This window comes from Ipomoea triloba, chromosome 2 (genome assembly GCF_003576645.1).
Source record: "Ipomoea triloba cultivar NCNSP0323 chromosome 2, ASM357664v1".
Lineage (NCBI taxonomy): Eukaryota > Viridiplantae > Streptophyta > Magnoliopsida > Solanales > Convolvulaceae > Ipomoea > Ipomoea triloba.
Genome location: NC_044917.1, coordinates 6,943,652 through 6,969,797, shown reverse-complemented (window position 1 = coordinate 6,969,797; position 26,146 = coordinate 6,943,652). Strand labels below are relative to the sequence as shown.

The 26,146-nt window shown below is 34.7% G+C and overlaps 4 protein-coding genes across 4 annotated transcripts; all 4 read right to left on the bottom strand.

Moving 5' to 3' along the window:
* Window positions 1-2,271: 2,271 nt before the first annotated feature.
* LOC116003784 (expansin-A12) lies at window positions 2,272-3,589 on the bottom strand. The gene is made up of 3 exons (XM_031243711.1): window positions 3,395-3,589; window positions 2,990-3,302; window positions 2,272-2,744 (listed from the first exon to the last, which is right to left on the bottom strand). The coding sequence occupies exons 1-3, from the start codon at window positions 3,537-3,539 to the stop codon at window positions 2,435-2,437; spliced, it is 768 nt and encodes a 255-aa protein (XP_031099571.1). The 5' UTR covers window positions 3,540-3,589; the 3' UTR covers window positions 2,272-2,434.
* A 4,688-nt stretch (window positions 3,590-8,277) lies between these two features.
* On the bottom strand, window positions 8,278-10,419 carry LOC116007703 (E3 ubiquitin-protein ligase RMA3-like). Its single transcript, XM_031248458.1, has 2 exons — window positions 10,187-10,419; window positions 8,278-9,356 (listed from the first exon to the last, which is right to left on the bottom strand). Exon 2 carries the CDS (start codon window positions 9,349-9,351, stop codon window positions 8,602-8,604), a length of 750 nt encoding a protein of 249 aa, XP_031104318.1. The 5' UTR covers window positions 9,352-9,356; window positions 10,187-10,419; the 3' UTR covers window positions 8,278-8,601.
* Window positions 10,420-12,321: 1,902 nt separating this feature from the next.
* LOC116010170 lies at window positions 12,322-15,225 on the bottom strand. The gene has a single exon (XM_031249447.1). It carries the CDS (start codon window positions 15,223-15,225, stop codon window positions 12,322-12,324), a length of 2,904 nt encoding a protein of 967 aa, XP_031105307.1.
* Window positions 15,226-16,615: 1,390 nt separating this feature from the next.
* LOC116010422 (probable ubiquitin-conjugating enzyme E2 26) lies at window positions 16,616-21,683 on the bottom strand. Its single transcript, XM_031249828.1, has 8 exons — window positions 21,241-21,683; window positions 21,069-21,165; window positions 20,305-20,394; window positions 19,190-20,212; window positions 19,045-19,108; window positions 18,131-18,270; window positions 17,743-18,054; window positions 16,616-17,226 (listed from the first exon to the last, which is right to left on the bottom strand). Exons 1-8 carry the CDS (start codon window positions 21,285-21,287, stop codon window positions 16,921-16,923), a joined length of 2,079 nt encoding a protein of 692 aa, XP_031105688.1. The 5' UTR covers window positions 21,288-21,683; the 3' UTR covers window positions 16,616-16,920.
* Between the last annotated feature and the right edge of the window lie 4,463 nt (window positions 21,684-26,146).

The window sequence follows — 26,146 nt, the reverse complement described above, 5'->3', positions numbered from 1 at the left end:
TACTAATCAAGAATAAATTTTTTTGTTACTTATAAGGGTAAATGCAATATTTTTAAGGGAAAATATAATACTTTTACATTTCCATTTAAAAGTATTACATTTTTCCTCAAAAGTATTATATTTTTCCAAGTAAGGACACTTGTCAACATTACTTATTATGAAAAATGTAATACTTTTTCTCTTATAAGTAACAAAAATTGTATTCCTGATTAGTATTATATTTGAGCATATAAATATGACATTTGCACATATAAGTATGATGACATTTGTATGTTGCTTCGACCCGACCCTACCCGTCTCACGAATAAGGATCCGTGAGACGGTCTCACACAAGTGTAGCTTTATATATATATATTAATCTCATGTAGGGCCCATTTTTTATGCTATGCCCCGGGCCTATAAAATGATAGGAACGGGCCTAATGTTAGAAGTGCATTATTGCCTGCTCGTTGGGGTGGCCGGACTATTGCTTAATGATGTGTACGTTCGACTATATATCTCTAATTTTTTTAAAAATATTCAGTTGACTCATGAAAAATCATATCTATATCTCTGATTCTTTTAAATATTCAGTAGAGTAGTAGACCCACGGAATGACGAAAAACCATATTTTTTACAACAATTTTTACTATTTCTCTCATACTTTCTTTCTCCGCCACCTTACAAAAATCTTGAACAAAAAAATCCTCTTTGGGATGTTCAAAGGAGGCCATTGTTGGATGGTTTGGAAGTTGGAATCCTGGAGTCCTGGACTTGATTGCGTATCCGGCCATGCAGTGGAACACAAATAATACACAATAGTAGGTAACATCAATAACATCATGATTATCCTTGGGCCAAGACACTTATATTTTGGGCTTTGGGCTAAGTAGTTTAAATTTAACCATTTTAATTAAGTAATCAGGTCAGCTGAATGTTTTAAGATAAATTTAATTAACCAAAGAAATTCAAGTAGTACTCTAAATTTCACTTTTAGTTATCAACATTACAGCATTAGTTTTATTTTATTTAGAATTAATATCACAAATGGTCTTTTGACTATTGAGCTAGTACTCCTTTTAATCTTCAACTTTCAATTCAACCAAAACACATACCTTGACTTTTATTTTTGATCACAAATAGTCTTCTGTTAAAATTTATGTTAAATGAGTGTTAAATCTAAGAGTATTATTGTCAAATCAGTTAATTTGATTATGATTACCTCTTCTATAGATTATATGGATTAATTTAATATGAATATGATCCATGGATTGCTCCTTTAGCCTAATGTCACGCTTATGCCGAATCCAAGTATCCCAACACCATCAATTATAATTGTTAAATAAATGCATTTTGGGGAAACTCTCAGCTGGATGGATTGGTTAGACATTGACTTGGTTGATAACGACAAGCTTTCAAGATTGATTCTCAGTAGGAGCTACCTTTTCAATTTAGGGTTGGTGAAGGGAATGGCAGGTTTCTGAAGTATGAGATACTTTTTCAATATACTCTTTTTTTCTTAACTAAAATTTTGATATATTTGATTGGAAAATACTATATGTACTCCATTCTCTACTCCCAGCCTTTCACACTTAAAATTTTGATGTAGATATTTTTATAGGGACCCACATAAATAAGATACCTATCAGCGCCCGCTACATTATGGGGTAAATTTGAGAAAGTAAGATTTGCGAGTACATATAGTAAAATTCTATTTGATTATTGTAATTTTAAGATTATTAAAATTAAGGATAAAAATGAACACATTAATTTAACCTAATAATCATATTAACTTGTTAATCAGCATAGCACTGCCATACAAAAAAAAATATTAATGTGGTCATATTATGTTTTCTACTTAGATTGTTTATTTAATTTTTATTATATATTAATTTGATTTTATAACTATTAAAATATATATAAAAGTTGAAGTAGATCGCTTCGCCATGTGGTCCACGTCAATATATATTTTCTAAGTAAATAAAACATTTTGATTTCCATACGGTAGTATTTATTGAAGGAAATTTTGAGAGGACCAATTCTAATATTAACATTGACCAAGCCAATTCTAATATATATTTGTAGCAAAAATATGAAAATGGAAATATATATATATATATTTTATACACTTAACATGTTTATAATATACGCTCAACAATTATGTCAAATTAGGTGAGATTGCAAATAAAAAGTCAAATCATATAACTAGAAACATAAATTTAAAAGAACTTAAAAGATTACACTGGCTTTTGGAATATTTTTTCCATGTGGGATTATATGATTATGGCAAATAATGCTTTAACAAATTTACAAGCCCACAGACCAGCCATAAAAGAAACTGTATAACAATGATTATAAAAGAAAATATATAATGCATCTTTCGGAACAGATAATGCATGCATCAAAATAAAATGTGTGCATGCATGCATGGTGTTTGTGGTATAAGCTTAGGTATCTAGAACTGGTTGCGGGAGGCAAAAGTCTGCCCAAACTTCCAAGAAGAAGGTACAACGTTGTAGAAGGCCATGGTCTTGCCACTGGTCAAGGTTACTCTGAAAGAAAGGGTTTGGCTTCGAATGTCGAATCTGGTGCTCCAATTGGCTCCCCAGTTTCTAATCATAGGCACCCATGTTCTTGTCCCAGATCCCCTCATCCATGCACTCTTTATATCTCCACTCCCTCCCACGTTTGATATCATCACCATGTTAAAATTGGATTGCCCTTTCAACGTAAATCGCACTCCCCCTCTCCTCCTACACCCCACCCTGCACCAATAATAAATAACTCTTCATCACAATCTTTTCACCATAATACAATAAAGTTTAAATAACTGGTAAGGGTAAAGTCCAGTGTCCAGTACCATGTGGCTACTGGAATTATTGGACAGAGCCCAGTAAAGGGTCAAGTCCAGCACATGACTTTTAATGAAAATGTGATGACAGTTGATAAGTGAATAAAATTGTACATTGGCTATTAGTTATAGTTTTTGGTATAAGTGGTAAGGGGTTACCGTCTGTAAAGGACGGGGACAACGCCTTCGTTGGCTTGTCGGGCGATGCGGAGGAAAGCGGGCAAGGACATGTCGAAGTGGTGGCGGGGGGAGTCGCACCAGCCGCCGTTGCCGTTGGGGGGACAGAAGTTGGTGGCGGTGACGGTGACAAAGGCGCGGGTGGGGAGGCACCATTTGGGCGCCACCCTGTAGTTGCACCTCACTTGGTAGCACGCGCCGCATGCTTCCCCGTTTCTGAACAGCGCAGCGCTCAACGCCGTCGTGTGTGCTCCAAATCCGGCATGATACGGATTATCATAACCACACGCGCCACCTACATATACATACATTATATTCATTATATTCATTAACCATAATAGAGATGATCATTGAATCGTAAAATATATTAATGGACAATTTATTTACCGAAGGTGGAGGGATCTTGGTTGACTCCATAGAAGGTTGCGTGGCCATTAATCCAACGGTTTGTTTGGCCGTTTATCCCATGGATAAGAACACTAATAATACTTATTACTGTAAACTCAAGAAATTGCCGGATCGACATGCCCATTATAATACGGAGTATCTAATAGCTTGAGACTGAAGCTAAGTGACGACTTATAGGATGGTTTGTTGGAGAAGAATTGAATTGATGAGTACTATATCATAAAGCTGAGTAGTTGAGCTCCATTTATAATGAGCCCATTCAATAGCATCATGTTTTTAAATTTTAATCATGCAAGGTCGTATAGGTACAGTGGGACGCGGTTTGTCGGTGATTACACCCAAAAAGAACCAAAAAAAAAATAAAAAAAAATCAAAAGTAATCCTGCATGACTGCATTGCATGTGCCATGATGTTTACTCAAGTCTTTTACTTTCTAATAGTGTAACATGTTTGATTGATATAAAACACAAAATGAATTGTCAAATTTTATTTATTTTTCTTTTATAAACATTAGAATATAACACATGCATGAGTTTTCTCTTTAAGATCGCACACCTAAACATGTAACCTAGCCAAGCAGAGCCCGAGCTCTCACTGCTTAAAGCTTGATTCAAAAAATTGAAGTCTGACTCAACTCAAGCACGAGCCTAGCTAGCTCAACTCGAATGAGCTCAAATTTTATATTTCTAATACAAAATATTATAATAATAAATAAATTATAGTCAAATATCATAACAAAACTTAAGATTACATCTCATGATGATTTTATACTATATAATTAAATATAAATGTATAAATATATTAACTAAATTTAGGAAAAAATGGTCATAGGCCATCCAACTTTACAAGAAAAGACAATTATGTTCCTAAATTTTTGAAAGTTGCAATTAAACACTACAACTTATTAAAATTGGTCAAATAAGTTCAACTTATTAGAAACCAACATGTTACTGGTTTATAGGCTAGGCCATCATTGATAGTGCCATTGATCGCCGACGTTGACAACAAAGTTGTGGCCGTTTACAAAATTAAAAGTCAACTGTTGATCGACCGGACTGGTTGCCTTCTTTCAATGGTTGAATAATACAACCAGTTCGGTCGCCTTGTTAGTTTCATTCTTTAGTAGATCGATGTCGTTGACTTCTTGAAGAAGAAGGTGACCGATGGTTGTCTTTTCTACTTAAGGCAACCATTCCAATTGCCCACTTCACAGACAATGGCAACCAGCGATTGTTTGTCGATCGCTAATTTTACTGTTAGAATCTTATTAACTGGTTAATCTAAGTGAATAATTGGTTATTAGGTCTAAATGCACCAAAAATTCTAGTGAAGGTGACCTTCTAGCTGCCAAATTCACAGGTAATGGCAACCGACGATTGTTCGCCGATCGCCAATTTTAACGTTAGAATCTTATTAATTGGTTATTCCATGTGGATAATTGGTTATTAGGTCTAAACGCACCAAAATGACAAACTAGCTAGAGTATATTATTGCAACTTTCAAAAGTTCAAGGGCTTAATTGATTTATAATTTCTCAACTTGTTGAGGCACAAAGAGTCAATACGGCCTCCATTGAAGCTCGATATCATGACCTCCCATTTGTGAGGCTTATTTATAGTTCAAATTGTATTTTTTTTTATTTGTAAATTTGGGATTTTTTATAATGTAGATTGAAGCTAAGTGTGATTCATATCAAAGTTTGAAATGTATTTCTATTTGAGTAATTTACTACTTATATTTATAACATGTGTTATTTTTTTAGTTTTATAAATGAGTTATGTATGGTAAAAATTATTTAACTTGATTAATTAATTTATATGATACCTATTTTGTGATTCAATTGTAAAAAATATTTTAAAAGATAGTTTATTTTGTATGAATCATCTAGTCATCAACGTAATTTAGAAATTTTTATTGTATGTCATTGTATTGAAATTAATAAAAAAAATTAAATTGATATAATATTAATAGAGAAGATTTATTGTGATTTATAATGCATTTTCTATTCAAATCATTTTATCAAATTAATTATATTTCATATTTTGTTATTAATATTTTATCACATTTTAAAGCTCTACTCATGTTTGTGGGTTTTGTTTTATAAATTTTTATTAATAATTAATTTATTATTTATTATGATAATAACAATGTGACTATTTTTAAACTTATTTGATTTTAAATTGTTTATTCAATTTTTATAAATTATAATTGTTTATTTACGATGAGGTTATTGATTATTTTGCACTTAGGAAAGCACATAATTTTTTTTTGTTATTGTTGTTTATGTAAAATTATCAAAAACTTGTAAATCTTATTTGATATTAATATTTTTTCCCCACAGAAAATAATAGACTTGCACCGCTCGTAAGCCTATCGTTTTCTAAAAAACAAAGTCTAAAACAATGTAGTATTGAACTATTGATTAATGTTTTGAGTTTGCGCGTTATTTGGCGGTACGGAGGCGTACGTAGAAGGACATGGAGCACCGTAACATGTTACGTTGAAAATAGAAAGGGCAAGAGCATGTGATAACGCAGTTTCATATGTTTCTTAACAATTTTGTTTGTCGGTGATAATCTTCCGATCCCTTGTGGAAATGTGGAATATAATCTGTTTTCATATTATTTATTGAATTTTCTTAGGTTGACAAAATAATTTTAGCATATTGCTATACTAATTAATTCAAATAAAATATTTCTCATATATATATCTATCTGTATGAGAAGTACTTTTTTTTTTAAATAAAAAAAACCATGTGCAATTAATGATATTTGCAGAATTTATAAAATTAGACTGTTTCTAAGCATTGATAATTAAGATATAAACAATATTACGGTGATTATAAAAAAGTGAGTGCATGTAATTAATTAAATTGAAAAAATAAAAAAAAAAACTAAAATAATTATAAAAAGAAGTGCATCATTCAAAGTAGTATTAAGCTCGATGATGAATTTAGAGCATCTTATAATAACACAAGTTAGATTTACACTTATAATTCCAAAAAATAAAAAAATAAAAATTCAAAGCATAGCTAGAAGCCTAGAAGTGAAACTTTTGATATCCAAATAATATAATGTCATTATAAGATTTGATGATATGTTTGAGATATATAGCTCCCACAAGAATATTGTACAAAATGTAAAAATGACACAATAATTGAATGATTAAAAATTACATTGTAATTACTATATATGGTATATTTTTTGGGTTAACTTAATTTACATGTAGAGATTTATAAAACAATATTAAATGTTTTTTAAAGGCATTTTTGGTGTGTGAACAAAAGTATAGTGTCTATAATTCACAAAGTAGTCACATAATACATGTCCTAGAAACTCACAACCATAAATATTGAATTTTTGATCATCTAAAAATAATACGGAGTAAAAAAACATATGATTTTAACAAAACATAATATTTCTGCCTTCTAAAAGAAACATAAAAGGCGCGCCTGACAAACTTTAGTTTATTAATTTCTTTTTCAAATTTCTTTTGTTTTGTTTTTTGTTTTCTTCCCATCCCATTTTCTCTATCATAATCACACTTACAAAAACTTTTCAAGAACCGTGAATAAACTCCATTGATAAGGATGATACTCTATTACTCTTAGAAACAAACAACTTGTTTTATTCCTTTTAATAGAAACTCCTTTTTTTTTGGTTGGGGGCAAATAATTTCTACTAAAAAGTCCTTGGTTTCTCCAAAAAAAAAAAAAAAAAAAAAAGAAGAAGGCCCTGTTTGATAAATGGCTGTTAGCTGATTGGGTTGGCTGTTTAGGTTAGAATGTATGATTTGTTAATAACATTAGCTGATTGTAGAAAGTTGTTTGAATAAATTAGCTGTTAGCTGATAGCTGTTTGGTATAATTTCTTTTCTCAAAAAGCTAATTGAAAATGCTACTTTGAGTAGCCTTTTGAATTTTAGCATTTTGAAGTTACAAAAAGCTTATTAACCAGCACTTATATTGATTTTTTAACCAAGTCAAACAACTAAAATAGTGATCAAATAAGTCAAAATTGACTGATAGACTGATTATTTACCAAACAGGCCGAAGACTTCTACAAGCCGGCTTTACTATCTTAGCTTCCTCTACTACTACTTCTTCATATTCTTTTCCTTCTTGTTTTTCCTCTTCTTCTCTTTCTTTCTTCACTATATACTCTGTATAAATAAACAAATAAATTTCAAAATTTGAACCACTTTCATCTCAAACCTACAACTTACCCACCAATCTATCACTACCCCTTGATAGAAAACAACGCTATTTTCTACTACTCTGATCTGTGACTTTGCAATGAGTTGAGTCTTTTTTGAATTGGTTGTTTTCCTTCGATGATGCAATATATATCAACTTACAACAATCTATATGAAAGGAGAAAATGGGGATGAAAATGTTCAGAGGAAAAATGATTAATTAACAAATTCTGCTTTCTTTCTTTAATGCACCTTCAACTTATAGAAAGATGAAGGGAAATAATATAGGGAATAAAAGTTCTCCGAACAAAAATGATGAATTGACTTAACTGTGCTTTCTTGAAATTGAATACAAATACATGCATGGCATAGGGATGAAGAACAGATATGTCACTCGCTAGTATATTCTCAACTTTTATTCTCACATTATGCAATCACTCACACAAATGGAAAACTTTTATTCTCACATTATGCAATACTGCTCATCTTCAACTGCGATCCAACACTTATTGTGTTTTTTCTTTCTTTCTTTGGAATATTATCACACTAATATTTTCTTCTCTTTAAGGGTGAATTTACCCAAATATTGCAACTTGTAGGAAGGCTCTTTGTACAGATTGCTTGCACAAGATTAAAAAACAATTAATAGTCGAGAGACAAAAATAATAAAAAAAAATGTATATTTATAAATATAATATAATATAATATATTACACATAACCACCCATATAACTGGGCGTCACAGAGAATTTGAGAGCAAACAACTATTTACAAGCTTTGACGTTGATAAAAGTGTCTGAATGTAAGACGTCAAACAATCGAAATCAGATCACAGAAGAAAAAGCAACCTTTTTCTTGAACAATGTCTTTGTTCACTGTAATCTCTCCTGGAAAGCTAAGCTACATATATATATTTCAGTAATATCTACGCTGCAACTGTTGGCAAGCTCAGATATGGAATTTATAGTGGAACGACTGTACAAGGGAAAGAACTTAGAATAGGAGAAGGCATACGAGAAGGCAGCAGAGGAGAAAGATGTACAATCTGTTCAGAGACTTGTCCACCTGCATTTCTTGCCTCCTCATTCTAGGGGTGGTACCATTGGAATTTGGATAAGCAAATAAAGTTGTGTCCATGCTTCCAGACGTCCTTGCAGAAAACATTTCTCCAAACATCCCAATGGTGGGGCTGAAAAAACCAGGTGCCGTTGAAGCATAGCTGCCAAAGGTATGGGGGAAGTATTGCTGATGGTACAATGATGGTGGTGGCCGAGGATGAAAATGGTTGGGCTGAAGTTGTGGATTTAGGATTGAGTTCGGAGCTGAAGTGTTTAGCAGCATGTCCACACCAAGAGCTGGTGGCCTTTGAGGAATGGGCAAGTCTAGCTGAAACTTCTTGGAATCGGAGTCTGATGATGATAAATCATGGCCATAAAGGGGGACAAAGGTGGATTTTGAGATACATGCCTTACAAACAGGACATTTAGGTTGCTCCGCAGATTCTGAGGAGGAGCTCTGGACCTCGAGCCATTTGTAAATGCAAGGCCAGCAGTACAAGTGACCACAAAAAGTAACCACAGGATCATGGGCAGGATCTAGACAAATGTTGCAATCAAAATAGCTCTTAACATCTTCTGAGACCATTTTTGGAACAGAAGTTGCATCCTTCTTTAGTTTAAGGGAAACATCTCCATCACTTCCTGAATGCATAATGGGCTCACGAAAGCCTTGTTCAAATGCCATGATATCTGCTCAAAGTAAGAAAAATAGCAAATAGATCATATACTTGGCAATTGGCATATGAAGTATATACTGAATAATTTTTCTTGTCATTTATTGGAAGCCAACAGGTTGCAAATGTGAAGGAATCTTGGACTGTAGCTATGATGTTCAAAGAGAAACTTGAAGCCAAACAATATAAAAACAAGGGTAGTCGTAAAAATCACAAAATGCCAAAGACAGACAAAAATGGCATACCCTGGGAATCACTTCATTTGACAATTTTATCAACTTCAATCACAGGCAATGGCAATGCACCAGCAACAAAGAAATCAACTTATTCATAAACTAAAGGCAGATTTTTCAGATAACAAATAAAGCCTCAAACCGCCTGAATTTATTTGGTCTAACACCAAGAACATGTGAACAACAGTATCCCTTCCAAAACTCTATTGAAATTGGCCTTGAATCAAAACTTGTGATATTCAAATTCCATTCTAATTACTAAGCTTCTAAGTTAGCAAATATAGAATGAAAACACCGTTGACAATAACCTCTATTAACAAACAATGTTTTTCCTGTTCTGGTTAACGCTAAATACAACGGAGTAATATTTTTCCACCAGCTCAAACATCAATTCCACGTTTCAATTGCTTAAATCTTAAAATCTTTCATTTCGATTATACCAAAACCCTAAGAAGCAAGACAAATGCAACAATAACAAAGGCATCCAAATAATCAGAGACGAGATCAATCAATCATCGCAATGTCGCGTTTTTGCTCAATTTTAGAACGGGAAGCGGATAAATAAAACAAATACATAACATGAATGGAATGAGAGAGGAATTGAAGAACGTACCTGTACAAGAATCAACTGGAAACGATAGGTCGAACGGAAATCGGCAGAGGTCGTAGAAAATTTTGTTTCAACTCCGGCTAGTCCGAGAAGGAGAGAATCAATGGCGATTGGAGAATGGAGAAAGAGAAGAGGGTGAATGAATAGGAAAGGGGAAAAAGATTTAAAGGATGGAAGCGTTTTAATTCTTAACCCCGCGTAGCGGCGAGGAAATTGGACAGAGATGGAGGCGCGTGTGACCGTTTTTTACTCTCCAACTGACAGTTGGACTCAACGCCTCAACCCACCCGCGCGTGGAGCTATTTCTTTGTATTTTGATTTTTTGAATTTTGATTGCTCCCTTCAACTATTCATAATTTCACTTCCGCTTTGTTACATGCCCCCTAAAGATCTACCAATTTATAAAAAGTACTGGAAGTAAAATTTTAGCTATGTATTCTTATTTTATTTGAGAAAGAAAGGATAAAATAAAAATTGTTGCATAATAATTTGTATAAGAATTTTGAAAAAAAACCCTAATGCTGCCTCCCTTTTCTCTCTAAAACCAAACACCTTTCTGTGCTGCTCAACTTTAGCTTCCACCGCCGGCCTCCGGCCGGAGCTCTAATGGAGCTTTGAGCCGGCGGTTTTGGTCACTTTCTATGTTTGCTCTTGTTCTTCTTCCGCCCCGACCACCGTCGCAGTTTCGTCCGCCTCCGACCACCGCCACAGATCTTCTTCTTCCGTTTTCTTTCCCTTTGAATAAAATAATAGTAGGTAGGTATTGGGGTTTGTGTTGGTAGTCTTGAACTCCCAACCCTACTTTGACTTTACCCACTTTTTATTTTCTCTATTATTGTGTTTTCCTCTCGTTACTTTCACGAGCATTTTTCCTCTTTTTACTTTCACGAGCTTTTCGTATTCATTAGCATAAATCGTTTAGTTTGGTTTCGACAATTGTTGATCTTATCCTGGACGAGCAAAAAAGAATGATGACGAAGACCCAGATCTTTGATGAAGCTTTAAGCTCCCTGAAGGAACATAGAACATAGCTTCATAGTTATGAAACAGTCTGCGATCCAAGTTTTCTATAGCATAGTTAGAAAAGTTGTTTCTATGTCTGACTGGAAGGAATGATTTACCATTTCATTGATTGTTGATTGATGTAAACGTTTTATGTTATGAATTAATGAAATAGCTACGTTTACTTTCAAAAAAAAAAAATTGTTGCTAACTTTTTTTTAAACCTTTCAATACATTTCACGGCAATTAAATAAAAAACTAAAAAGTATAAAATAGAGTAAAAGAATGAGTCAATATAATATTACTTTACAATGTTTACCTATATATAATATTACTCTTCTTCTTTTTTTTTTAATAAAAATCTCATTTTGTCAACATCACCAACACAAAAATCATTAACAATTGAAATCAAGATGTTAGGATCTTTGGTTTTTGAAAATTCCCTTCATCCATTCACCCTTTAACAAGTATAAACAAAGGAATTTTCAAAAAAAAAAAAAAAGTATAAACAAAGGAAAGCTTTGAAGAAATCCGTTAATGACTTCTATGACAATCGCTAAGATGGATGATAACAATCTTCCACTGATGATACTCTAATATTTTTTTTCTTTGTACTCTAATTGTGTTGACAAAAAACTATTTATGAGTAAATTGTTTATAAAGTGACTTTTATTTTTGTCCAAGAGTTTCTAGAATTCAATATGATCACTAGCAAACAATTGAAAGATGATAAAAAAATCGCGCAGATAATATCGTTAAATACAACCAATTCCAAATACTTCAGAAATAAAAAATTGTCTTTTCTCAAAAAGAAATAACCAAACTATTGATGCTTAATCAGGGAAAAACAAACATAATGGGTGTTAATTGACAAGCTACGCTGTTCATGGTCACTGGAAACAGCCAAACAGGTGGAAAATTATTGTTTCTTCTTCTTCTTTTCTTGTTCACAAAAGTTTGCCAAAGTGAACTAGTTAGGACTAACAACACAATATTTATATCACTGCAAAGCAGATAAAGTGCAGGTCTAAACAGTAAACACACAACAACACAGTCAGAGCCAGAAAAATGGCTCTGATATTGAAATGAGCTTTGTAAAGTCCTAAAACATCATAGGCAGCTTGAAATCACCACAACTATGCCCTGCTATCATCATCAGCCACTACTTTCTCATACGCCACAGAATCTCTGAACCTCCGGGGAAGCACACACCGGCCACCGAACCGCTGCTGCAACCAAATGATCACAGCCAACAGCATTCCCAGGCAGGGAATGACGATATCCCAAGCCGTGGAGTAGAAATCCGCCCTCGGGTTCGCGTACAAGTACGAGCCTTCTACTTCCATGGCAGCATAGTTGTGAACCCTGTAAAGATCATACGCGTGTGGCAGCAGGCGCACTAAGGTGGTCCCCATGTAGAACCATCGCGACAGCGCCCCCTCCCTCGAGCTGTGGAAGATGTTGAAGAGGACCTGTGGGAACAGAAAACCGTCCAGGATGAATCCCGCGTATGACCTTAAACCGCCCCAGGTGGAAGATTGGGGATTGCTGTCCTGATAGGGGGAATAATAGTAATTTGGAGAGGATAGTGTTGTCCCTGACAGGTTTCTGTTCCACATCCATTTAACCAGGATAGTGAGCAATCCACCTGCAATGTACATAGGGAAGGAAACAAACACTGTTTTCCTCTCTGATAGCCACAGCCCTATTCCATTTCCATTTCCAATTTCCCATTTTGCGCTCCATGCTAGCTGCAGGAGGCGGGCTTGAAGGAGGAAGGCTACCATTGTAATCACCCTCACAATCACCTCGTTCACTTCGATCCATCCATCCGCCCCAAACATGGACCGTCGTCTTCGTTGATGGCTGCTCAAGAAGAGGGCTTCAAAGTTGAGCACCAGAGGGATCATGTGGCCCAGGGTGAGGACAACAAGCATTAGCAGTGACATGAAAGGGAGCATTTCAGGGTGGCGTTTCGCATAGAAAAGCTGTAGCGCGATGAAGATGCAGGCGAGGGTGTTGGAAATTAGTACCATTATGATCTCTAAATCCATCCTCCATATCGATTCCCTGGCGTAGGAACTGTAGTAAGCATTTGAAGTAATGTTGAGCTGGGCAAAGTGGAGAGGATCAGACGCCTTTCGTGTGCTTCGTATGCTTCCTTTCATGATTCTTCTCCTCCTGGCGTTTACTGAGGGGAAGTCGAATTCAACAAGAATCTCACAGTCCTGAGAATCTTGTTCTGGTTTCTGAGTCTGAAATTCCAGCTTTCTGCAGCCAACCATGCACAGATGCCCATTTTTGCCATGGTAAATCCCCTCAGCAACAATCTCTACTTGACCTATAGAATTCAGAGATAAATTTAGCGAGGCAAACTCCTTTGTGAAATTGATATAAGATGCCTCGAAGTTGATCAAGTAACTCATGTTCAAAGGGCTGCTAGAATTGACTTGCTTAGAACTTCTGTCAGATTCAGAAATTTCAGCTCCAAAACCGCCAATTTCATAACTTCGAACATAGTTATTATCTTCAGAGAGTTCATCACCAGCAAAGATTGGAATTGCATTGCCCCAGGCCCAGGCATTTTGTTCTTTAGAATATTGGACAGAGATATCAAGTCTCATATCACGAGAATTCCCATCTGGGAATTTCTCCCCCTCTTTCACGGAGGCCTTGGGTGGCGGGCATTGCTTTGTTGCTCTCTCTATTTCTGTGTACTTGTAGCTCAGACCTGGAAGAGAACGATAATAATATCCATTCATATCGTGGTCAGTGCTTCTGAACTTCATCATCTGGAAGTATCCAGAATCCTGGGCTGTCTTGTTTGTCCAAATTTCTCCAACACCTCTGTAGGCATTTCTGATTGTCCAGACAGCAGGGTACCTCAAGCTCAACCTTAAAGAACAATCCCCCACACCACCATCTCCCGGTAGATTCAAGATTCGACAAGCCACGATGCAGAACTGATTCTTGCTGTCGTCCCATGATCCCTCTCCAACAAACGTTGAATTGGGATTAAAGCCTCGGTAATAATCAGTATAGCTTGTGTTTTGGAACTTTACCATGAATCTCACCTTTCTTTCTCCATCAGAACATTGAATTAGATTCAGGGACATGAATCGAGGCGAGTATCCCAAAACCCCATCCACAGGGCTGCAGTTCTTTGAAGGCTTACAATCCCCGGCATGCTCCAACTCAAAACTAGCGTAATTCTCCCGAATTGCAGAGCAAAAGCTTCTTCGCGGCACGCTAAGTGATTCGCCCTTCTGAGTGGTGATTCCGCCTTTACAGACAGCTCCAAGATCCTTGGTGGCCAGTGAATACTTGTAGGATTCAACATCAGTGAAAGCAAATATCTTAATTTCCTCAAAATACCTCGAATCATTCCTCAGGCTCTGCAGGCTTCCATTAACAAAACCGTTGGAGATGTTGGAATTCTTCTCTGCAAAAGAGAGCCTGAGAACGGCTTCAACATACTCAGGCTTGCCTTCCTTGGAATACCACGAAGCTGAGCCCACCATACAAAGCTTCCCAGAACTCTCCGAGAAATAGCCGCTCAAGAGGAACGACAATTGCTTTGGCTCACTGTAATTCCCACCAGCATAATACGACCACCCATAGGATCCATATCTGGAATATCTATAAGAATCATCCTCCACATAAGAGGGTCTGAGCGTTAAGTACGCTTTAAGTTTAAAAATTTCAGGATTCTCTGTTTGGTAAGCGGATTTCTGGGTGGGCTGGAAGGTAAGAGAATTGGTGGAGGTATTAGACAACTGACCAAGTGATTTCCTGGTCCATAAACTCTCACCGCCATGGTAGTAGCTACTCACAGTGGATAGGTAAGGTAAAATGTCAGAATGATGAACACGTTGAGTCGGGGTAGACTCAGATACATATGAAGAGCAGTGATCAGAGTATGAAATTTCAGGAATATTGGAAGAAGAAACTGAGGCTAAGCAAAATATTGAGAGAAGTAAGAGAACAGGTAAAGGAAAGATTACAGAAGAAGAAGAAGAAGAAGAAAGGTGTATAGCCATAATCATGCAATGGAGAAAGATGAAGATTCCTGCAATATACCAAATGGAAATCTTTACTTTATAGTGCTTGTTCTACGCATCCAGCAAGACTTGGCAGCCCCAAGTCAACCCCACAGTTTCCTTCCACTTTCTTCCATTTAATTTTGGATTGAATGAATATGGAAATCAGTGGCACATAATTTTCAACGTTTCTGTGTCTCTATCATTGAAAAATTCGCCCACTCCCGGCGGACCAAACAAAAGCCACCCCAGGTAGCATAGAGCTAAGGTTGCATTATATTAGCAATTTATATCAATGTTGGTTTTATGATTTTGAGTAGTCAAAGCCAGGCCAACACCACTTGTTGGAATAGCAAGAATATAGAAAATATGTAGGAAAATATAACGAGAGAATATAAGTATTGTATTGCTCGGGCCTCGAGCCCTATATAAGGAGTAAGAATCCTGAACTGCCTCATATTGGGAGTCCGTGTTATATTACAACTAATAAGCCCTAATCTTGCTAACATTACAAGTGCTAAGTCCAATCCTTATCCAACTCTTTTGTAGCTTTGGGTTGAGGGTCTTTGGGCTTTCTTGATCCAATTGCTCTCTTGGACCATTCAATGTAGCCTCGGCCTAGTGTATTATCCATCATCCAGTCCTCTACTTTCTTGGAATTTTGTGAATACAAAGTTTCTGGAAAGTATAATTGTGATTTTCTATCTGCAAATAAAATTATTTTTTTTTTGCTTGCCTATAAATACACAAAAAGTCACAACACGTTATGTATTTACTTATTTTTTAAATCTAATTTGCGTATATAATTTGTTTCAGGCAACATAAAAACAAATACACATGCACCAGAGTCCACAATGCACTGTGAACCTGATGTATAGTATAAGGATTGCATTATAGCTTAGTGATGAAACCTATCCTGGACTTTTTATCCTTTTACCCTAATCTTAAGCAAAATAGGGTGCACCAATTATAGCTTAGTGATGAAACCTATCTTGGACATTTTATCCTTTACCTTAATCTTAACCAAAATAGGGTGCGCCAAAGTCCATACAGGATTAGTCCACAATGTGGAAAATAATAAAAGACTTGACTTGGGCAACAGACAAGTAAATCAAACGGCACATGAGGACATTTTTGTTCTTTTCCAGGGGAACAACATACTGAGAATCTTCAATTTCCACTAATCTTTCTTTTCACATCTAGTCCGCATGACAGGTTTGAATTTAAAAACTCCATTCGTGGTGGTGATAAATCTTCAGGTTTTAACGCATAACAAATAATTATAATTAAATTAGATACTCATGACAAGTATGAGTATAAAGTGGTGCCTCAGTGAAAACTGAAAAGTAAATGTAAAAAATTTTAACTCGAGGTATGATGGATAAGATGGTGAAAGTAACACCTGATCAATTGAACCGAGATAGATACAACTTAGAAACAAAAAATGCAATATCAAGAATACCCAAGAAGCATCTTTCCATCATGCAACTAACCATTCCCATACACGATTCACTATGAGTAAATCGATTAACTTATAAACAAAACATCATATACAGCTTCAATTCAAAAGAGAACAGTCAAATCTGATTTGTAATTATCAACATCAAGGCTAGGCTGTTAACCTTAAATTTCAAGCTGTCTTTCTGTGTTTAAAGACCAATTTCTCAGCCCCTCTACTCCCTTTAATCAGGTCAGTCAGTAATAATGATAACCATAGGAGGTTAGAGATGCAGAAACAGGCACGGTCGCTTTTTCTGCTAGATATAGAAATTTATCACAATCCTTAGCGCCAACCTGGGTAAATGACTCTACAAGTGTCTTGATGAGGCCTACTACAGAGTTCTTGAAAACTTCTGAACAGCTTTTGTCACCTTCATCAACATCCTGCACCCCTCCACTAACTAGGCTACCTACTTGAGCACCATCTATATATGTTTTGCATGCCACCAGAATATCTTGAGCATGCAGAACAAAGTGCCCCGCGACAAAATCCTCAAAATGCTGCCAAAAACAAAAAACAAAACAAAAAGACGAGCAAATCCTAATGAGTACAGCGATTAAACCGAAAACTTGAAAAAGGCCATCACTATCACAATGAACAAGTTACAGATAACAATTACAAATGCTCAATTCCTCCAAACTCTTGATTCCTTTCCAGTTGTTGGTATGTGGAATTTCTTCATAATTATAATTCCTTATCCCTACTCCATTTGTTAAACCCATACCCTTTTCCTCATTAACTTGTGAAGGAAGTAACCAAACTATACTTTCTTGCAAAAAAAATTAAATTTGATAATCTATTGAGAGTTGAGACATAGAAGTACACAACCTTTCCTCTTCACCCATAAGCTCATCTAACATTTTATCATATTCCCTTTTTATTCCATTTGAATTTGTTATTCCAGCATACCAAAGACAGCCTAAGACACTCAATTAGACAATTACACTTACAGAATGCAAAAAAAAAATATAAAATATCAAAGCAAAATTTATACAAAAGGAAAACATGTAATGCACCTTCGGTGGCTTCCGTATGGAGTAAAGCATTGTTCTCAGATTTGAGATATATGTGTTCTCATTGTATTGTAGCGAGCTCTGCTCCCCTGGAACTGTCCCTTCAGATCCAGCAAATCCTGGCTCATTAAAATAGGGCTTTGCATTCAAAATCAGCCCTTGTATAGAAACCAAAACCTGCAGCATGGTTGATTCACGAGGCATCCACTTCTCCTTCCCTTGGCCACTCCAAGTGTTGAGGAGGCTCAAGCATACTTTTCCACAGTTGTACAAATTTGGATTAATACGAAGACCACCAGAATGGTAGTACACTTGCTGGGAACAGTTTTATTGAAAACTGTTAGTCATAAGATAGTGCATAAGAGAATAGACAACATACCATGTGACGTACCGGTGGAACATTAGGATAGCTGCTAGGAAAGTAAACATCAAAGAAGAAAAGCCCATCATGGTAGGGAGTTCCTGCAGCTCCAACTATAACTGCTCTCAGAAGATCCATTCTTGATTCATAGACTCTAACAAAGATCGAATCTGCTCAATAAAACATGATTTTGAGTAAGGTAAAAATCAAGGCAACTGCAGAATATTGAAGGTTACCAAAATTATTATTGATTCCGATTCCAATGTTTATACAAAAAAGATGGCATATACTAAAAGTCATAACAATTACTAAGTATTTGATTCTAATGATCTTTTCAAATTATATGCCCTTTGATAGAAGCTTTGTGCCAGTAATCTGTATATTATTTATCAATTTCCAATCTGTAGCTTTTGCAGGAAATGTAGTTTCCCTAAAGCTAAAATTGTCTTTCCCATAATGTAGCTGCAGCAAAATAGGGAACCAAATTGATGGCTTCTGAACAGAATTTCTTACAAAGGACTAAAATTGGCATTGTTGCGATAGTGGAGTACCAAATCTCATTGATTTTAAATTCATAGACTAAAGGTGGAAAAACCACTACCATGCAACCAAAAGTTGAACTAATTCTTCTAGTACATAACCACCAACCATTATATTCTATGATTGAATAAATGCTAGACCAAACCAAACTGATTTTTAGTAACTTACAGATTTTTCTTTATACATCAACCCAAACTTAAATTTTGGGGTTTGAGTTTGGCACTCAAACCAAATCGAAATATTTGGTTCAGTTTTGGTTTGATAAAAATGCCAAACCAAAATATTAGCCTCCAAACCAAAACAGACCACTAGATGACTACTCCTATTAATGAACTTCAAAAGGCTCATAACTGGAATTCCATCTGCTAATATAAGGAATTTTAAAGAGTGAAAATCGAGGTTACCAGGCAGATCTTTCTCCAGAATCTTCCACTCCTCCTGTATTCTTTTGACCCAGGCTTTTGATGCCTATAACATGAAGATTAATAAATATAAGAAAAATTAGAGAACATATATTGAAATGGCTTCAAAGGACAAAGATAGACCTACCGCGTTCACTTTTCTGGAAGCATTTCTAGAATAATGATGTCCTGCATAATCCTGCACAGTGTCAAATTTTTTGAAAGCATGGAATCTCTCAACAATTTCATCTATATTTGTAGACTGAATTGGAGCTGGTGCATTTTCTGTAGCATTTGTATTCTTGTGACTTGTGACAGGATCTGGGTACAAGGAGACAAATCCTACAGGAGGCAAAAGACCATCAGGAAGAACGTGAGAAAATAAACTTGGAGAATCTGCAGTAGAGTGGTTTGTTGAATTTGGGAGGACATTCATCCAATCAGCCATCCAAGACTTTGCTGTTACTTTAGGAAAATAAGGCTCCAGAGGAGTAGATAGGTTATGTGAACCAAAAGAGGTGGTTGCACGTGGTGACCTCTTTTTAGATTGAGAGAACCCACGAAGACCTAACTTCTGCCCTTGCCCCTGGATTGAAAACTCTAAAGAATCTTTGTATGTTGAATCAGTGTCAATTGAACTACCAGTTGCAGCTGATCTCTTCACCCCTAAAGCAGGTTCTACAAATGGCACAGATAGCCCAAGCTTCCTGGTCCTACCAGACCTATCCCCAAATGTGGAGCCACTTCTTGAAGTTACCTTCTCCTTCAGCTTGTGAAAGTTAACTGACTCAGAAGGGTGAGTGGACATTTTCCCAGAAGAAATGCTTGCAGCTTTCATCTGCCCAGGAGACAAATAAGATGGAGTGCTGCTACAGATTGAACTCAATTTATCCCCACTAGGACCAGGCCACCAGGGAATTGATGCCTCAACTCCTGGAGGAACATCCATTCTATCAAGGTACACTTGCAAATTTGTGTACTGATCAAGCGTTGACTCATCATAAAACATGTCCATATGCTCATTATCTCCATATAAGTCATCAGAGTCCTCTAGGTTTATTACATTTTGTGGTTCAGAAGTGCAATTCTTATTTTTAGTCAGAAACCCCTTGACTGTTGCAGTATTTTCTGAACCACCACCGGTACCAAGTGAAAGATCGACAAATATCTCCTAAGAAATAGTATTATTGGACAAATGTAAGGCCCATAACTAAGATTATTATTCAGCAATATATCCCTAGTAAAACAAGAAACTAAAATTACCTTCCCTTTGCCATTTGGTATAAAACTCCCTTCTCCAAGCCGAGCATCATTACAATCTTCTTCGAGGTCAACATCAATTATATCATAAATCTGGAAAAATGGGTTCCATTATTCGTGCCACCAAGAGAAACAAATCAAATGCTAAGGGGGAAAAAAAGATTTAATGTCATTTTAAGATTCAAAAAATCTTTAGCACTTAGAGTTCCTTTCCACAACTACTTCAAGAAAAAAAAAATGTTCAGGACATTAGTGGATCCATATTATAGGGGATTCTCTTAACAAGCATGCTTTAGATGACAGGTTTACAACATTACTCAGTTCCTAAAAATATTGGGTTTTCAAAATATAAATGAAGGGATGGCTGAGAACCAAAGTGAGGAAAAGCACATTCTGATTTTTATCCAAGAATAACTTCATCTAGTGCCAATTGCTAAAAGAAGAAAAAGACCTCTCAAACCTTGATTACAAGAGCCAAAAAAATTTCTTCCTCCCTATTCCCATTTCAAAGATGCACCAATATCAAATGATCACACCAAAACAATAAAAGCTAAAAAGAAACTAAACCCAGTCATCAACAACATTATAACAGACGAATTTGTGGAGCCATAAAACAAGATAGTTCCAACTAAGTCCCATGCTTAATAATCCACTACCAAACATATAACCAATTCTAAGAGAGAAACTGGGGAAGAAAAAATCTACATAGCACGATAAGATATAATAAAGTTTATTGTTTTGAAATGGCGTGAGTGAGCATTTCGTACCTCCTTCCGTTTAAGAGAATTCGAAGTCCGATTAACCGGCGGCGGAATTTCAACCACGTCCTCTTCCATTGAGCTCCCGCCGGGAAACACTCTTTTCCTGCACCAAAACCACAACACCGATAAGTATATAAAATAAAATAAAATTCAAAGACTGGGTTGTGTGCGCCCTTACTTAGAAGTGTGGGGAACGTATCGAGCGAGCGGCGGCGGAGATTCCATGGGGTGATTTCTAGAGAACAAAAAGAAGAGTTCCGAATATAGAAGAGGCAGTTAGGGTAAGGAGAGTTTTTGGGCTGTGTTTAACAAAACAATCTCTCCCCTTTTTCAGATAATCATCAGAAAATAAATTCCCGAGGATCCCTGCATACATAAAAAAAAAAAAAACAAAAAAAAAAAAACAAAAACAAACAAACAACCCACAAAAGAGAAGCCCGGAAATTTCTCACTCCATCCCTACCCTACCCTTTCCTTCTCGGGAGAATCTTGATTTTCCGACAGTGGCTTCGCGCCTGCTAAGTAGAGGCGGTCGAAGGTGGCTTATTCAGACTGAAAAATGGGAATCATTTCATTTCTTTATAAAGGGAGACTTTCCTTTGTTTGTTTTGGTTGGAATTCTGATCATTTTCTACACTCTTTTGTACAGTTCTACTCCCCCCCGTCCATCATCTATTCTTGCTGATTAAGTAAAAATTTATGGAAAATGTGCTTACTTTAAAAATTTATCAAATTGAGAATTATAAGATCTTCGAGGGACTATTTTGGGATCTCAAATATAGTATTCATTTAACGATTTTTCTAATTAGGAACAATTACAAATGAGCAGAATAGGTAACTTTTAAAGTCAACGATAGAATTATGTAATTGTGCATGAATAGATGATTAGGTGATGGATCAAATCGGGTATTATTGTGTACAAACTCAACGAAAGGTAGGTTAGATTTGATTCCATTTTGGATTGAAAGCTATAATACTCACAAAACACAAATGTTTGATTTGTCAAATTTTAATATATATGTATAATTGAGTATAATTGTCACAAAACACAAATATTTAATTTTTTTATCAAATTTTAAATATTTCGATATAAGTATCACATTACAATGGTTTTTTTACCAAGCTAAATGTTTGGATATAGTTGCTACAATGTATAAAAGTTTGCTTCTTTTTTTTTGCGCCTAAAATTTATTTGTCAATAATATACTTATATTATCATTATTATATAATACTAGTATTTTCACCCGTGCGATGCACGGAATGGATTTGTTGTAATATATTAAGAATATTTGGATCGATATAGAATTATATAAATTATAACATCAAATATTATATAGTGCAATTGAAGATATGGTTTGAATTGATTATGTTTTCTGATGTTATCCTTGTTTGAATTCCAGTAAATAATTGCTTAATTAATAGCTAATGTGTAGATGTACGCATGCGGTGTTGGAAGTTTAGAGATTTTATATATCATTGTTTATAATTTTATGAATTGGGTAAATATGCTCGTTCTCTAGTAACTCAGTTATATGAATCAATTGTTATTCTAATTCATATGTATGGAAGATATATTTTTGTGTAGATATATAGCAATTTTTTCATCTTGGAAAAAAACATAATATCACCGGTTGTATTTACACATTATTGAAAATCTCTTTGTAGACAACATTGGTAGTAACAACACAATCTTGTCCATCCCTGTCTAGAACTAATTAGCACTTTCAGGATATCATGATGGGTGACTCAAGAGAAAGCCATGTACAATTGACTGTGATTAAAAACTGATTTTTTCAGCAATAACCCAACGTGAGTTAGTGTTCGACCCTGGCTTTTGTTGATAGTCATGGCATATGCAAGCATCAGTGAGAATTATTTATGCTGGAACTTAAAGGGAAATCTCGTATTAGAAGGAGTGAGAGACATTCGAGGGATAAGAACTTTGGTTCCATCATGTGTCCCATTTACTATTCTTGCTTCAACAATGTGATCTTCCAATTTTGTGATGATGAGTCGCGTACTGTTTTAAAGACCAAGAGAATGGTCTATTTTCCGCAATAACATAACATGTGCACCGACCTTTAATTAATGTCAATGAATGATTAAGAAAATCATACAATCTCAAACTATTAAGAATTTATGTGTGTGTACTTCTAATAGATTTTCACCGTCAGGTTCTGCCTTACACAAAGAGCTACAACTTAAATATGTTCATCCTTTTGCAATATTCATGTCGCACATGTACTGATTAATTTGATCAACGACATCTAAAGTCGGCGAGCGAATCACTGACTTTCGAGCTGCGACTCATCAAGCGTGTCATATCTTGAGTTTGAAATTTTTAAAAATCACTTTTAATGTAATCAAAGCATTGAGTCATAACGATTTTGACACTGAAATTTTAATTTTATAATCTACATGTATATATTCTGTGATTTTTTTCCATAAAATTAGTTTTGATAATCAAACTGTAAAATATATTGATTTTACCAATCACTAAATTTCAAAATGTTTCAAATTCTCATGTATATATAAGTAAAACTCACATCTAAAACCTAATTGTTTTTGTCAATATTTCATACATATAAAGCAAGTCTCTGACTATTGTGAGAAGTTAGTAACCTTGAGTCTAACATACAACATAAAGCATTGTGTGATAGTGGGTAGTAACTTTGAGGTACGACAATTCAAGCATATAAGCATGATTCGAGCTTGTTTCTATGCTCTCAAAATTCAAATCATCATATTGGCATCAGACAATAAACAAAAATATATCAAAATGTATGAATCATATATCTAAACTGTTAATCAAAACTTCACTCCAGATTACCAAATGGAGTGTATGACTTTTTGAAATGATGTCATCCAAACTGTTGAAATGCGATGTCCATAACCATTGATTGACATACTACTCATGCTTCATATTTCATCAAAGTATCCGTTTCTTATGATATTATGATTTATAACATATAAAAATCGACAAATAAACTATAGTATGAGTCTTCCTTGCATGCAACAAATATCACAAAAATTCAGTGTTCTAAAATAAGTGTATAAATGCAATATGTAGATAATTTGCATTGCATTATATATCATTAATTTAATTACTTTTCGGTTAGTTATTGCAAGATCTTGAGGTACGCTTATATTTTGATATTCAGTAAGTATAACTATATTAGAGAAAAATTTACATGGGAATAATGGGATAATCAGTTGAGTGATTGTTGGTTGACCGTAGAGCGTTGTGTTGGAGGAAGAAGATGATATATATTGAAGATGATATTGCCCTTCACTATATATCATCTTCTTCCTCCAACACGTTGATATTCTCTGGACAAATAACTGTTGGAAAAAATTAGCATAAAATGGCATTTTAGTGGCAATATTGTGGTACAAATATATGTGGGGTCCATTTTTGATTTGGGTCGGGTCAAAGTAGATTCGTGTTCTTTGTAGTTAGACGAAAAGATTGATATATTGTACGCTCAAAACTGATAATGGGTGAATGAGAAATTGGTACTCAAAGTTGACCCATTTGAGTTAGAAAAATGGAGAGAAAAACCTTTCAAGTAGCTTTTGTCCCACATTGATTTGATAAGTGGTTTGCACCACTACTTATACAAGAGTTTTTCTAAGGCTTATTGAATTGTATAGCATAGAGGCTCTCTCTCGCGCGTAGGGGGGTGCAAATTAAATCCCAAAATGAACTTAAAAAGGCTTGACTCATGTGCGCCGACACCTACATGCACGAATATCGTTAAGCAAATTGGTTGGCCTTGCGTGTTGAATTATGTCAAATTTTGTTTACAATATTACGCAAACCATAATAGTATGAGTGTTTTGGGCGTGAAGTTTAAACCGAGAATATTGTTTTTATTAATAGTATAGATTGCATCGCAGAGAAATATATATACTAATAGTATAGATTGCATCGCAGAGAAATATATATACTAAATGATTACGATTAGTAATTTTAATCTAGAATTGTATTACGAATAGGAACGTAGGGAAGAATATATATATTTTATTAGGAATTTTATTTTAAATTACAATTGTATTACGAATAGGAATTGTATTACCGTATTTTACAATATAACGCAAACCATAATAGTATAGGAGTGTTTTGGGCGGGAAGTTAAAATTGAGGATATTGTTTTTATTAATAGTATAGAAGTATAGATTGCATTGAAGAAATATATATATGCTGAATTATTACGATTAGTAATTTTAATCTAGAATTGTATTACGAATAGAAATGTAGGGAAGAATATATATTTTATTAGGAGTTCTATTTTAATTTACAATTGTATTACGGAATTTACAATTGTATTACGGATAGGAATTGTATTACCGTATTTTACAATATTACGCAAATCATAATAGTATAGGAGTGTTTTGGGCGGGAAGTTAAAATTGAGGATATTGTTTTTATTAATAGTATAGATAGATTGCATTGCAAAGAAATATATATATATTGAATTATTACGATTAGTAATTTTAGTCTAGAATTGTATTACGAATAGGAATGTAGGAAAGAATATATGTGTTTTATTAGGAATTTTATTTTAATTCACAATTGTATTACGAATAGGAATTGTATTACCGTATTTTACAATATTACGCAAACCATAATAGTATAGGAGTGTTTTGGCGGGAAGTTAAAACCGACGATATTGTTTTTATTAATAGTATAGATCAAATATTTTTTTTCCCTTGAGAAGTATCCGATATATTAAGCTAGTTAATTTAAAAGTTACATATTTTATACTTAGTAAAGATTTGCAAAGGTTAAAGTGATGCCTTCTTATTATATAATTATGTTGCTCTTTAAAAAAAAATTGTTTTTAGGCGAGGCCATGAAAAAGGAACAAAAAACAACATATATAATGGAATTAAATAAATTATTTATTAAGAAATTATTGTTTCTATTTCATTTTGTGTAAAATTTATTTTAAAACAAAAAACAAAAAATAATTAATGAGTAGTTTATTCAATTGACATTATTATTTTTTAGTTTGTTTTGTCAATTGAAATTCACTAAAAACAAAAAATTCAAGTAGTCAATGTTGAACCTGTATGTGACC